This window comes from Argiope bruennichi, chromosome 2 (assembly GCF_947563725.1).
Source record: "Argiope bruennichi chromosome 2, qqArgBrue1.1, whole genome shotgun sequence".
NCBI lineage: Eukaryota > Metazoa > Arthropoda > Arachnida > Araneae > Araneidae > Argiope > Argiope bruennichi.
In genome coordinates, this window is record NC_079152.1 from 108052784 (window position 1) to 108068123 (window position 15340).

At 25.7% G+C, this 15340-nt stretch overlaps 1 protein-coding gene across 3 annotated transcripts in view; it reads left to right on the top strand.

Moving 5' to 3' along the window:
- The first annotated feature begins 6474 nt into the window (after positions 1–6474).
- LOC129960190 (uncharacterized) overlaps positions 6475–15340 on the top strand; it is a 34090-nt gene continuing 25224 nt past the window's right edge. The window contains exons 1-5 of one of the 3 annotated variants that reach the window (XM_056073421.1): positions 6475–6666; positions 10618–10635; positions 11763–11783; positions 12873–12929; positions 14797–14814. In XM_056073421.1, the coding sequence (XP_055929396.1) occupies positions 6600–6666; positions 10618–10635; positions 11763–11783; positions 12873–12929; positions 14797–14814 (181 nt within the window). In that variant the 5' untranslated portion in view covers positions 6475–6599. The remainder of the gene's footprint in view (positions 6667–10617; positions 10636–11762; positions 11784–12872; positions 12930–14796; positions 14815–15340) is intronic. The other 2 variants (XM_056073412.1, XM_056073430.1) reach the window with 2 other exon arrangements.

The following is a 15340-nucleotide window of genomic DNA, read 5'->3' on the forward strand; positions in this document are numbered from 1 at the left end:
GATTTTTATTGAAATAATTATCTTTATGCAAACGCCAAGCTAATATATTAATAATAAGTCGTTCAAAACATTTACCGAAAGTTGACAGTAAACTGATACACCTTAGGTTCTCTAAATGCGGGATACAGACATCGTTATTTTTGGGAATCAGAATAACTCTAGCTTTCTTCCAACAGCGTGGGAAAATCTTGAGACGAAGACATGAATTAAAAACTTTTAAGAATTTGGCACATTTTAGCTAACATTTTAGCTAACATTTCTCTTGTGTCACGTCCCCAACAAACTACCTAACTGACCCGGAAAATGTAAAACAATCACTCTTTAAAATTGCTGTATTTTGCTAATAAAATAAGTTAGAAAAAGGAATTTTTGTAAACATAGATTTTTCATTTTAAGCTAAATAATTTATAGATATTTTTCTAGATTAAAGGTTATACATCCAATAAAGCTCTCCTCTAATATTATATTTTATATAAAAATTGTCAGTTAAATAGAAAATTTTTTCAATGATGTTTTTTTAATTAAAGTGTCTTCTTAAAAGAATTTATTTTACTGTCAAATTTGAATTATAAAAATTAAATACTATTTAGTTAGACGTTTATTATACACTATATTTTATTTTTATTTTACTAACATTTCTTTTAAAAGCATATACAACCTTGGTTTTGAAAAAAATAATATTTCTGTACATTTCATTTTGAGACAGAAACCCTGCAACAGAATTAAAAATCCAAGATTTACTGAACACCAAGTAAAACGTAATTTTCTGTAAACACTAAATTTGGAGTATTAATAAAGGATTTATAATTATCAGGCGTGAAAAAAATTTATATCATAATTCAGTATAATTTCATTTATGTAAAAATGCTGTAATCATGAATATATTTTTTCTATCTGGATAATATAGGATAATATATTTGCTATAATTTTTATTGAATAAAATCAATACCTTCCTCTTCGGTTACCATATTAGAGATTAGAATTTTTGCCTCGATAATTGGTGCACCTAATAATGAAACTCAGGCAATTTAGCAATGAAAATGAAATGCTTCCGAATATCATCATTCGAATGAGAGACTTCTAATTGGTGATGAGACTATTCCTGATGATCGGCTTCATGATGAAGAATAATAGAATTTTTGAAGTCATTGATTTTTTCCCCTTCTAGAAAATTTAGTAAATAATGATATTTTTTCAATTTTCTGTATTACATCATTATCTTTTTCCACAATGCTTGTTGCTTCGATTCTATTATGGCTTTGGGTTCTATAGATCTCTACTTTATTAATCAAGGCGTATTAATTTCCATGCACTATGCAATTACTACTCTTTTAATCAGGCATATGAGCTTCAAAGATTTGTATATTGTCTTCGATTCCTATGGATTCAACCCATTTATCTACCATGTTTACAAGAGGATATTGTAACGAAAGTGCCGATATGATTGGAAGGGGACAACATTAGCATTAGCTTTGACCTTCTAGCCAGTTATATCGTATTTTATTCAAGTTTTTTCTTCTTTTTTGCAGCGTCTCTGTCCCATTCGATATCATTATAATTATGGAATTGAAGATCTTGGTAATAGATCTTGCAGTTATTCGCTGAGGCTGGATAAATTTACTGTCTGCAGTTTTCTCTTTCCTTAAACCCTGAAATTGTGTTAAAAAAGCAAATTATTTGAAGGAACGGAAGATAATTTTTACCGTCGGCTAGAATCCTGTCGATCTTCAGGGTTGTAAAAAATAATTTTGACGAAATTTCTATCTTCTTTGTGCAGAAGAGAATCTGTCCCGTCCTAATTAAAGCAGAAAGAGAGAAAAGCAAAGCAGAGGAAGAGCCAATCACTACTTCCTTGCTATTCTTCTTATATACTTCTACTGCCACATGGGCAATATGTACTTCAGGATTTTCTGTTACTATACGCGTTTATTCTCTAAATAGTTGTAAAATGGCATACCGCGGTTGCTTGAAAATTTCTTGAAAATCAACGAGTTTGTGAACACAGTAAAAATTGCGTCTCTTGAAATATGCTTCATCTAACGCCCTCATAATTTACTACTTTGACTAATTCGAACTTAAGAAAAAAAACAACTATTAATTCATGACCGTAATGCTTTTTGACGTAAGATCTGCAAGTGGTGCCGACACAACTTAAGAACCATGACTTTGGAAGCACTACTGATTGTGTAAGGACACTTGTCTCCATTAGGAACAAAATATAAATTGCCAGTGATGCCAATTGATAGTTCTGTTACTATATTCAAGATATTACAAAATGCTTATTTCTTTATTTTATCTCGTAACACTACTATTCTTAAATAAAGCATGTGTATTGTTGTAATCTCGAATGCGTGCAACATTGTAAAGTATTAGGTGAATAAACAGTGTAAAGTGTTCACTGAAAAAGTTGCATTATAAGTCACATGATACAATTCTTCTCTACATACTAATGTAGAAATGATAAAGACATTGTCTTAGCCACGACAGCTCTTTTCAGCTTAAAATAGTAAAATTTTATAATATCAGGTACGATTCTTTGCTTAGGCTTTTATAAATAAAGCTTCGTAATGTCTGACAAAATTATACCTAAAAAAGATAATGCCAATGAGAAAAAAAATGCAAATCAATAAAAGATTACAGTTGCTTTGTAATAATACTACAAATTTCTTGTAGTATGCTCCACTAAGTTGTATTCTATTCTCAATTCAATATGTTTATTATTATTAGTTGGGAGGATTCAGTTGTATTTTTTATTTTCTTCTCAAACATATTTATAGAACACAGACCCACTTATCAAAAATCTACCGCAGAAGCCTATCTTTTTGTATAATGCCTTCTATACTTTTAAGATTTTTCATCACCGTTTCACAATGTAAAAAAAAAAATGTTCCAATTTTTTGCTTGAATAGGAAATTGCAAAGAAACTATCCTGAGTAAATTTATGAAAATCCGCTTTTGTTGTTTTCAAGTACGTTCATACCTTGAAAGTATAATTGACAACGCTTGGTGTAAAGCAATTGTCCTGTTACCTGAAGCATTTGAAGCATTTCTTTAAAGCAATTCAAATGAAAATTGAAACTACCCATACTCTTAATTTGAATAAAGTATAATGCTACTGGATAAAAGTATTGAAGTCATAATCGAAATGTTTTCCTTTGATGACTAAATCTACTCTTGGTTGTTGTTTTTTTAATGTAAACAAATAATGGCTACTTGATATTAAAGTTGTGGTGGAGCATTCAACCATCTGCATTTAAAATGAATGTTTCATTTGTTATTAAATAAGCCTCAAGGCTGTGTACCGTGCCTAGATAATTCTTGCATGAACATACCCTGAAAACATTATGACTATTGATACTTCATACTATGCAATTTTCCATAGTTCAGAAATTCCATCATTCATCATAAAGCCGATCGATAAAAGGGTACATCGGCAGTTAGACGCCTTTCATTCGAAAATACTTTTTTCTTGCATAACCTATGTTACATTTTTAAGTGGCGAACTACCAAGGCGAAAACAAATATCTTTAATTAATCTAATATTTTTCATCGAAGTTGATGATGATAGTATTTAAAACGTAAGGCTAGAATAATTGCATATTTCATAATATAAAAAATAATGATTACAGTGCTTTTAAATAGATAAGAATATATTGAAATGGGATCTAAATTTTTTTCATACTTTCAATATTTATAAATATTTTATTAATGAAGATGCTTCAAATTCAACGTTTACAGAAAGTTATATGTTATTTGGTGTTCAGTAAATCTTTGGTATTTAACTCTGTTACATATTTTCGAACAAAATGAACAACACTTTTTTTTAAAAAGTAAGCTGGGTCGCTTAGGTTTGTAAGAACAGCTCTGGTCTAGCAAAATAAAAGACAGTGCGATATTTCGATTTTTTAACTGAACAGTATTTAATATTTCATTTCTAGTTCGACTATTCAATGAAACTTTTATTTGTTGAATAGTTAAACTAGAGTTTCCCTTTAATAAAAAAGATTATATAAAAATTCCTATTTTACGGTTATTTTCATATGAACTATATTATTACAAGAAAACCATTCCAGATATCAGTTTTAATCTAATATAATAATATGTAGAAACATTTATTACCTATATTTACAAAAAAAATCATAATTGCAGCTTGATTTATAAGCAAAAGAACACCATCTTAAGTTTTGACATTTTCAAAATTTTAGAAGAGGAATAAGGTGGAAGCTCCCCTCTCTCAAAAGTGAGAACTCACTTTTTGGAAGGACTGTTTGACCAATGTTTAAAAACATTTCAATTTTTGCTTCGGTTTTATTTAACTACAAAGTCTATGTGATTTGTAAAAAATTGCATTCTTTGCACAAATTAAAAAGTTAGATGAAATCACAAACTTAAAAAGGCGCATCATACACTGCAAAATATGTAAATTCAGAAAAAATTATAATTCGGGAGATCATATTCATTTTCCTATTTTATTTTTTAAAAAAAACTGAATGCTAAATTTAAAATCGTTTTCCCAATATTTATTGAATGTATAGCCAAAAATTATTTTTTAAAGTAGCAATGAGATTACAAATAAACGAAAGATAATGCATTTATCAGTTTATGGAAAATGTATCCATTGAATGAAATACTGTTTCTAGATTTTTATGATACACTTACGTATTAGCGAAAATTGTGTTTATTTGGAAGAATTAAGCATACGAAATTATTTATAAAGTTCTGCAGCTTTACCAGTAGGTTGTATGTTATTTTCGAACAATAATACAGTAATTAAGATGAGCCCTGTAATAGCTCCAGGAATTCATAAAATTCGGTACAATTTGTTTTTGTATTTGCTTTCTCCATCTTTTACTTCCAGATTTGGTTGCTTCTTTTCCTCCTTCGCTTTCAAAGTAATAAAATAAATATTTTTTAAGTCATGAATTTGTTTTTAGGGGTTATAAATACCCAATAAGGAATTCGTTCTTCATTTGATCAAAATTTTTTACAAGATTTATTTCAAGTGCTTTGAAGAACTGCTGGCTGCTCTGTTCATCAAATGCACAAAGTTTAATAGATTCATCAACATATGCCCAAATTAAGAATCCTGTAGAATGTTTCTGAAACATATGCAAAGAAAAGCCTCACAATATCAATTTTTAATGTTTGATAAACCGGCAAATAATACCCCAGGAACTAGTGAGAAACTTAAAAATTTTAAAGGTAATTCTAATGTTGATGTAACGATATATTTATCCATGGTTAACTAAATTTAAAATTAAGAAGTGTTTTAACCCTATAGTGCCTCATGTAACCATTTTACTACAAGTTTTTATTTACATTTATAAAGGGTTCAAAAGGGAAACAATGAATGTTTGGCAATCCTTTTTAAATGCTTTTGATAAGCATTTGTAGAAAAGAACTACATATACTATGGCAATAAAAATGCTAGAATTAAATTTAATCTGTAAACATAGAAAAATACCGGAATGGGTATTTATGAATAATTCTACAATTAGAAATACTACTAAAATATTTATTTTTTGTAAAAACTGTATATTGATAAAAAAAAAGAGCTTTTAGTTTTGTAGCAGAATTGTTATAATATAATTTGTGTCACTGGAATATTGTTCAATTCGTAATGTAGCTATTTGCTACAATTTATTATTATTTTTTTAATTTTACTAAAAAAATAATTTTTTTAAATTTTTAAATAATTTTTCTAAATTACATGCAATTACTCAAAACACATATATTTTTTGTAAAAAAATAAAAAGTCATGCATTCTAGGGTTAAAATAATTTTATACGTTTTAAAAATCATGTATCAAATATTCATAATTTTAATGAATTCATTAATGTAATAAAAGCAAAAGGCAAAGAAATGCAACATTATAATTTTAAAAATACCACAACATTATACTTTTATAGCATGCAATTTTTATAATCATTTGCAGATTTATTTTCGTATGATAAAATTGTTATTGAATATTAGATCATCTAGATTATAGGATAATGTATATCAAATTAATGGTAAAATAACTACATGATTGAGATGATAGAAAGTAGAATTTTCTTATATGAAGATGAAAAAAAACTATTATATTCTAAATATTTTCGGTGAAAACTTAAAATATCCTGAAAAATACTCTTATTGATTCTTCTATGAAACTACAGATATTTATCCCAAAGAATTTCAAAAGGCTTAGTTTGAATATGAACATCACGCATCCATTTAAGCCAATGCTTATTTTAATTACTGTATAACCCTGTTTAACTATATTTTCCTTAGACTGTTTTATGTATCATATAGATAGTTACATTGGAATTGTATGATCTCTTTCTTCCATCGATTGGAGATAAAAAGATAAAACTTCTCGTAAAAGCACCTCCTTAAATATCGTTTCTCAGACAACATTGATTGCTATCGATAAATTTTTAGATCTGTAGATAACGCTATCATAAGCAATCTTTTTGATCACATTTTAACAGATGATTCAATACAGCTGCATTCATTCCAATGCGCAATAGTCTATATAAGCCTATAAAATTTTTAATAAATTCCAATGACAGAATTCTATCGGTTAGTATAGAATTCTGAAGTCAGCGAATCGTTTCAAAATGGTTTCCCTACAGACAGTAATACTATGCATCAGTATTGCATTCTTTGGCCTCACTTTTCCAGAAAGTAAGTAAATAATTCAAATTAAGTTTCACAAAAATAATTTATTGGAGAATTTCCAAATTAAAAACTATATATTAGATTATATTCATACCACTGATTATATTCAAAGTGTCTTTGATTTAGAATTCGGATTTTCAAGGACATCCGTATATAAATTAATATTAAATTGTAATAAAATAATAAATGAATTAAATATATAATATAACTGCAATGCTATAATCTTTAAATATTGCCATAAGGAATATCAATAGATTTGGCTATAACGATCAATTTCGGCCATCATTCAACGCCATTGATGTTTGATAAGATTTAATTCGATTCTGGATTTAATTTCCATATGTTTTTTATTAAGATTCGAAACCAGATGGTTGCAAGTTTGAAACTGAACTCTGTCAAATATATGCCATATTTGTGACCTTGGTGCTTCTTAAATATGATGTCAAAACTCAAATATCATCTCATTAGTATGGTACAAAAGTCTGAAGACAGAGTTTTAGGTTCAGATATCATTCTCATAATTCTACAGAGTTCTAAAATACGAAACTCGTCCCAAAATATCCTTCAGATTGCTTTGAAATGAGACATTAGTATAATTATATTTTTCTAAATTCAACCTTAATTCCAAATACCACTTGCCGTAAACTAATTAATGATTATTGATAGTAGCCAGCATACGAACGAATAATTACGGGGAGTTTTGTTATATCTTTATAAAAAAAATTATATAATTCTCATATTTATATTATTTTATATTTGAGCCTCCATGCAGATATTTTTTTGAATGTATTCGCAAGAATTATGTATGAAATTATTTCTATATTTCCCTAATTTTAAGAAAAACTATTCTGTTTGATTATGCTTATGAAATGAGTGATTTTTCTGCTTGAAATTCATTAAGCAAATGTAATGCAATTTCTGTACGTACATGAATGAAGAAATATTATTATGATTTTTATTGTCTTAATACATATATAAAAATGATGCTTATGCATATCTTGAAACTGCTACTGAATTCAATGCAATGTTGATATATAACTGATATAAATTTTATTTGAAATAGATTTTATAATTTATAAGAAGATTGCTAATTCATTAACGTGATTTTTTTTGTATTAATTACTATTGGATAAAAGAGAGATGAAAATAAAAATCACAATTCAAGTTCATTGAAGTAATTCGTTCTGAAGAAATAGTATCATTTTTCATACAATTTATTTACATATATCAACAGATATATTTCTGGACATCGTCATTTTAAGTGTTATAAAATATAAAACGAAATTATTTTATAAAAAAAAAAACATTTCTGACTATTTGCATCTGCGAAGCCATATTCAAAGCAACACATTAAACATAAAATTTTCTCTTGAATGCAATCATAAAAATCTTTTTTTTTATCATCATTATGATTTCTACTTAGTGATGTATATTTCGAGAGATGGACGCCTATTGTCTAAAAATGAAAATAAAAATGATATATCATGTCATTTGGTGTGTAGATTGGCATTCTTGTTAAAATCTATTATTTATGCACCGCTCAATTGTAGAAAAGTCGTATAAATGCACGATAGGTGCAGATTTTAAATTTTAAATTTATTATGTTTGTATTTTAATGCGTCATATAAAGTAGATTCTCTATTATCCTTCCTAATGCGTAGAACAAAAAGTATAAAACATAGAAAAAGGCTAAAGTTTTATAAATACTCGTCTAATGCCACGCCCAGAAATTTAAAAATTTCTTTTTATGCCAAAAAAACTCTCTTCTTCATATTTATTTTTATTCCATAAGCCATTTACAAATGTTTCTCATGCATTAGGCGTTTTAAAAGTCTGTTAGAGAAAAAAAGAAATCCAAGAATGGTGATAAACATATAAATTTAATAGAAACGGGAGAAATCCGAACTTTGCAAGTTTCTTTATATACTAAGCAATGGCATGTAGAAAGATTGTAATAATTTTCCGCTTTCAACGTCTTGCCTGGTAAAAATTATTCTTAATTTATTACAGAGAATTATTTTTAACTAGATTTGATAATCTAGATTTTCTTCTTAATTAGTTAAGAAAGTTAATAGAAAATGCTTTTGTTTATTAGATAAATTTGCAAATTATCATAGATATCCCCTAAGTAATAATGTATAAAACGCCGCGTAAGATTTTCATGAATGAAGCTTTAATAATTTAGTAATTAAAATTTAAATGATAAGACACTTAATATAAAATGAATATATAATATTCATATTTACAGATGGAACACAGAATAGTAATAATTTCAACGGTCACAGCTTGAAAGTTAAATCTACAAAATCAGAAATAAAAATTAAAACTTCTTACGATTATGACTATAATTGACAAATATTATCATACAATATTCTGTTTATGTCAAAATTTCAGTAACAATAGCATTTACAACTTTGATAAAATAATTTTCAGAGCAAGAATTCTTAAATTTCGAAAAGCATCTATGATAAAATAGAAAATATTGTTGAATACTTTCTTTAAAACTGCAAACAGTAAGGGCCGAATACTATCTTTTTTTTTATGAACATATTACTGTTTTAAAGTTTAAATTAGTTCGTAAATATATACCAGAATTGCTTTTATCATTCTTAGGAAAAACGCTCTGAAATAAATATGGAAGTTATTAACATCTAAAATATTTTTCTGCCATTTTTTCATATTTCTTGGATTTGTAGTTATTATTATTAATTATATGAAATATTTATAAAAAAAAACCTCATTTACTGCATTGAATTCAATAAATGAAAAATAAAAATCGAACGAAAAATAATTTAGGGATATATATATATATAACCATAATGAGTTAACATAAGTAATTAAAAAAATTAGGGAAGAAATAATTTATAAGCTTAAATTCATTTTTTGTATAATAATTTTTATCTATAGAAATTCGACATTTAAAACTCCATTTGGGAATTTTAAATATGTCATAGGCACCATTTAAAAATTGATTTTTTACATAACATAAATTGAGTTATTACTTACATTTTATTACATAACATTTTATGCATGTAATTTTACATTTATGCATTTATGCACATTTTATGCATTATTTGGTAAAATATAAAATTTCAATGAAATTTCTTCTGCATAGCTTGATTTTAATGACCCCTTTAGGAAATTATATTTAAATTTCAATACAAATATAGTTTGTATTCTTTTACTTGTCTTCGCCTGCTCTGTTTATTGTTCTATTTATCAATTTTCTCTAATTGTAATTTGAACTTTAATACAAAAGTCGGTATGATAAAACTTTGAGAAAGCTAATAATCTGCTCGCCGAATCAAATAATGATCAGAAAATGTATGAAAATAATAAGTGAAATCATTCATCATTGGATTTTTATTGTAATTATATATATTTTTATTTTATATTAAATACAAAATTTAGTGCACAGTTGTACAATTTCCACCTCCGCTTTTATTACAGTTAATTTTATCTGTAAACAGCCTAATATTAAATAAAAATTTACTAAATTTTGATTTAAGAAAAAAACAATATTAAAAGAGAGTCAGATTTTCACACTATTGTTATCAATAATGAAAAAAAACTCGAGATAAAATATTGCAATTAATTCAAGTAATTTAAATTCCATTCCAGCAATAAAAAGAAATGTTGCAAAATATATCTAAATGTATTTTTTCAGTTTTAAAAATACAGGAATGTTTTATACAACTAAATATATATCATAGAAAAAGAATTTTTAATTTCCCGATTATGTGAAAATTATTTTGATCTGTAATATTTTCTGAAATTATCAAAGAAAAAAATGATAAAATTAATTAAATTCTTAAATTAATTAATTAAAATCTTAAAAAATGGATTCAATGCATACATTTTCATATTCATAATATGTTTGAATCTTTATTTTTCTTGTTTTGATACATAATTGTAACAAATATTTGACATTAATATCATGTTTTTTTTATTTTGCAGGCGAAGCCAAAACGTACGGTAAGTATAAGCGGCTGAATATTGTGGAAAATTCAACGTTGTATATTTTATGCATAATCACTACTTGATTGGTGTTGCTGATGATTTAGGAGTGCTTTTTTTTATTTCGAGATTTTATTTCTTGCGAAAGAGTAAATATAAGAAAAGCAAAAACAAATAAAAAAAATCATATTTGTATTAAGAAATCAGAATTATCAATAATCTATGATAATTTATTGATTAAAACTTTAGAATGATACATATTAATAGTCTTTTGAAATATTGTTTTGAATTTGGAATCTAAAATCACCGTAGTGAAATTCCACTCTTCTTATTTTTGTAAATTATATTTGCTTCCATTGTAAAAGAAATAAATCTTATTTTCAATTTTTGGCGCAAGTGAAATTAAAAGAGACTATTAACTCTTATTACAGGAAATTTATAAACATGCAAAACTGTTTTTATTTTTTAACTAAAACAATATGTATTCTCTTTAATTAAACTTTTATATTATTTTCCTCGGGAATCAAAAATATTACCATTTTTTTTAACATATTCTTTAAATTCTACCCTAAGCTGTTTATTTACTTCCAAAAAACCACTTTAACATATCAGAATATTCGTTTCTTTTTCTTCACAATCTCTTTTTTTCTGCAAAATCAAACCAATTTTTTATTGATGCTACTCTTAATAAATTGGATTAAAATTTATCATACTAAATATTTTTTTTGTTAGTTGTACCTAATACTTACAACCATGTAAAAAATCGTAAACATTATATTTTTTTCAATTCATTTCAAACATTCAGCTTCATAAATAATTAATAATTTTATTTTAAATTAATTTCAATTAAATATTTATATAAATTTAATTTTAATAAATTTAATTAATTGAAATTAAATATTAATAATAATCAGTAATTCTTTTAATGGGAATTTAAAAGTAATAATAATCATTGATAAGAGAGTAGAATTTTTAAGTATTGTCAGTGAAAACTGAAATTCCATTAACTAGAATTTTAAAGCGATATTAATTAAATCTTTAATTTTCATATGGAGCTAAAATTTTATTATAACAAAAATTGTCATAATAGCTTTAGTTATAATTTTTAAGAAACATTATTATACTGATACTTCCTCTTTCATTAGATTTCACTATCCCTCCAGGCGGTAAGCATATATTTTTATATCAAAAAGATTATCTTTAACCTCTCAACGATCTAACTCATTTACATTATAAATCCTCAGTAATTTTTTTAAGTAATCCTATAATGAACATTATGGTGGTTAGCTTAATGGTTCATGAGATTTAATTGCAATTTTATATTATTAATTTTTTTTCTATCAAAACCACACAAGAACATACGTTTACAAAAAATAATTACTTGATTTACTTTATACTATTAAGCATTTATTTCATGTTGAGCAATTAAATTAATTTGGTGAAACTTTGATATGAAATGAAAATTTTTTGTGTAATTAATTTTGAGGTGAAGAAAGGAACATAACATAACATCAAAACATAACAATAAAAATCTAATTACATTTTTTGTATCTTTGCGATACAATACCGTACAAATATTTATGATCCTCATATATAAGAGTGCAGTAAATTAATATATTTTTACAAATTTCAAATAATAAAATGTATTTTAATTTTGTAATTTTAATATTAAAGAAACTTAGAAAGAGAATATACTTTTAAATTTCTCATTAACTGATGCGAAAAAGCAATCTATAATTGTGAAATAAATAAAAATATAAATTTATTTTAATTAAGTATCTGGCATTTATTTGAATATTTTTCTTTGTGTTACAACAATAATAGCTAAAAACAACTCACTTTTTTATTATAGGATTCATTCCATTCCTAAAACCTACTAACTGAATATTTTATTTTTATCTTTTAACACAAAAATGCTTAATGTTTCATCATAACCATATTTATACAAAACTATTATTCTTCAAAATTAGTGAAAAATATTTTTAACATTTCAATAATGAAATCATCAATTTTTTCAAATTAAAAAAACTTTTAAGTGATTTTAATTCGACAAAAATTTAATAAAAGGTTTTTAAAAATGCAATTTTAGTAGTTTACAAAAAAATAGATGACCAATAACAATTTCTACCAAAACTTTGAATTAACAATTTTCGAAAAATATTTTAAAGCAATTCAAGACTTTTTAAAGGCTAAAAATAGTTAATCTTTATTACAATTTTTGACATCAACCAAATTTTTAATCATTTCCTTTTTAGAGGATTTGAGCGATGTAGATCTTAGCAAATTAAATCTGGGAAAAAATGTAGACAAAAGTAAGTAAATTTTAAATTTATTTTGTTACTCTTCTTCAATAAAACTAATTAACAAATAAATTTCGAATCCTTTTACTTTCTTGTATGCAGAGTGTACAGAAAATATCGCAATCGTTAAAAAATTCGCATTTGAGATTTTGACGTTTCATAGTTGGCTGAGTTTCAAAGACATATTTTTGCCACTATATCTGCCGGTCAGTAAATATAATCGGTGAAAACCGCTTTGGAGTAGACTGGTTCAAATTTGAAATACGACTTCTACAACAAATTTGTGGATTTCTATCAAATTTGAGTAAAATTTATTCAGAGGTATTTTATCCGTCAGGATATCTGAATATTCGTTAACACGATGGCTTCAAAACGAAGAGAGCTAGACGGTTAAAATTTAGTACATCGATTTAGTAGCTAACATGTTGATCTGCTTTAAATTTGGAATCAAATTTTTCAAGGGGATTTGACCGTCTGTATTTTCACAAGTATGTAAACGTGGCAACTCAAAAACACAAAGACTTAGTTATGTAAAATTTAGCATGTGATTTCATAATTACAGTTGTGTCAGGTTTTGACTCAAATTGGTTGCAAAAAACATAAATAAAACATAAATTTGATTTTCGGGTACTATTAACGGCGTTCCAGGAATTAATTTCCAAAATACTGGCCAAGAATCCCACGATAGAATGGTAAAAATGGAGGATTTGCGTCAATGATTGATATTTCGCAGCTATTGTATGCCAGTGTCATACAAGAAATTCGAAAAGTCGACAATTTTATGCTGCTGAAAAGGATAAACTTTTTATTAAAAGATGTGTTGAAAATATTTGTGGAGATCATTCCCAGGTTATACATTTTTTATAATGAAGCTCGTTCGTATCAAGAGTTATTATCATTCTAAACAATAAATATAGGTTTTTTAATGAAGAATTCTTTATAGATCAAATTAAGTTAAGACAGTGAATTTTTCTATAAAAATAGTGAATGCTTATATTTTTTTTAATGTTTAACTTACCAAATATATTATGATAATATTACTGGATTGTTTGATGTATGTCAATGATTTTTTTAGTAGACATAAGTAAATTTCACAGCTATCAGCAACAAATACTATGCAGTACGCCCATAAACTCTTGAAACTTAAAAGCATTATATAAACAGTAAATGATAGAATAAGAGAGCACAGTAAAATCAGCTCTATATGCTATAGTGCCTAACACCGTTAACTATTAATTCTGGCATAAAAAGAATAGAACGCTTTTCAAGATATTTTGACACGCAAAGACGAAGAAAAGTAATCTCGAAAGAACAGGTGTAGCTTTTATTTAGGAAAAATTTGTATTCTTTTCACTTGCTTTTTGTAATCACAAACATAAGACTACTAAAAATATCTTATTTGTCAGTTATTATAATTATTATTATTATTAAGTATTGTTTTTAAGAAATTATTAAATAATTTCATAAAATGGTTTAGTATTATCATAAAAAGACCTCAAGACCTTGACCTTACACAAAAAGGTCAAATATAGTATACTACTCAAACAACATTTTTCTACTGGAATTTCAATTGATAGAATACAAAAGTAGCTATTAGTTTTTATATTTTGTATTTGAAAAGAATTACTCATTTTTATTTTAAAAAACTATGAGTGAAAGTACTCATTTTTGATAAGTATTTATTGCATCGCTTTCTCATTTATTTGTATTATGATAAAGAGCATAACAACTTTTTAAAAAATACGTTGTATTAATTATATTCCTCAAGCCAATAAAAAAAAGAGTTTTCACATTACTTCTAAGGATATAAAGGCATTTGCATATACAGCATACATTATGTCTACAGTCTTTTAATACGCTTTTATGATTTATATTTCAGGTAAAGTAAAGCTCAATAGTAAGTAATTGTTTTGTTTTGATGTGGTTAAAAATTTTACTAATATCACATATTTTCAATAGTGTAAATGAGTCTCTCCATTTATTCCAAATCTCTATAAATCTATCCTTACAGTAATTTTATAATTGTAATAAGAGTCTATATATCGAGTCAGATATCTGGAAATCGAACAAGATTTCTAAATGATGAACAGAATTGTTTTTATTAAAAAAATGTGTGTATCCCATTCCCTAAAAAAAATATTTTTTTCACTTAAAAGAAGAAATGTAAATTAAAGAAAAGAAACTTTCACCAATTTTTACTGCAATAGAAACTTTAGAATAACCTGATGTGAATTAAGTTTCCTTTAATTGCTAACCATTGCTTTACCCGGTGCGTTGCTCAGATATTATTCTTGGCTTCTGTTCTACGAATTCCATTTCTAACTTTCAGTGAGATTTTTATATAAAATTGAATTCAGCTATTGATTTCATGTAGTGAGTAAGATATAAGTTAAGAATAAATTATATTAATAATTTTTTTAAAT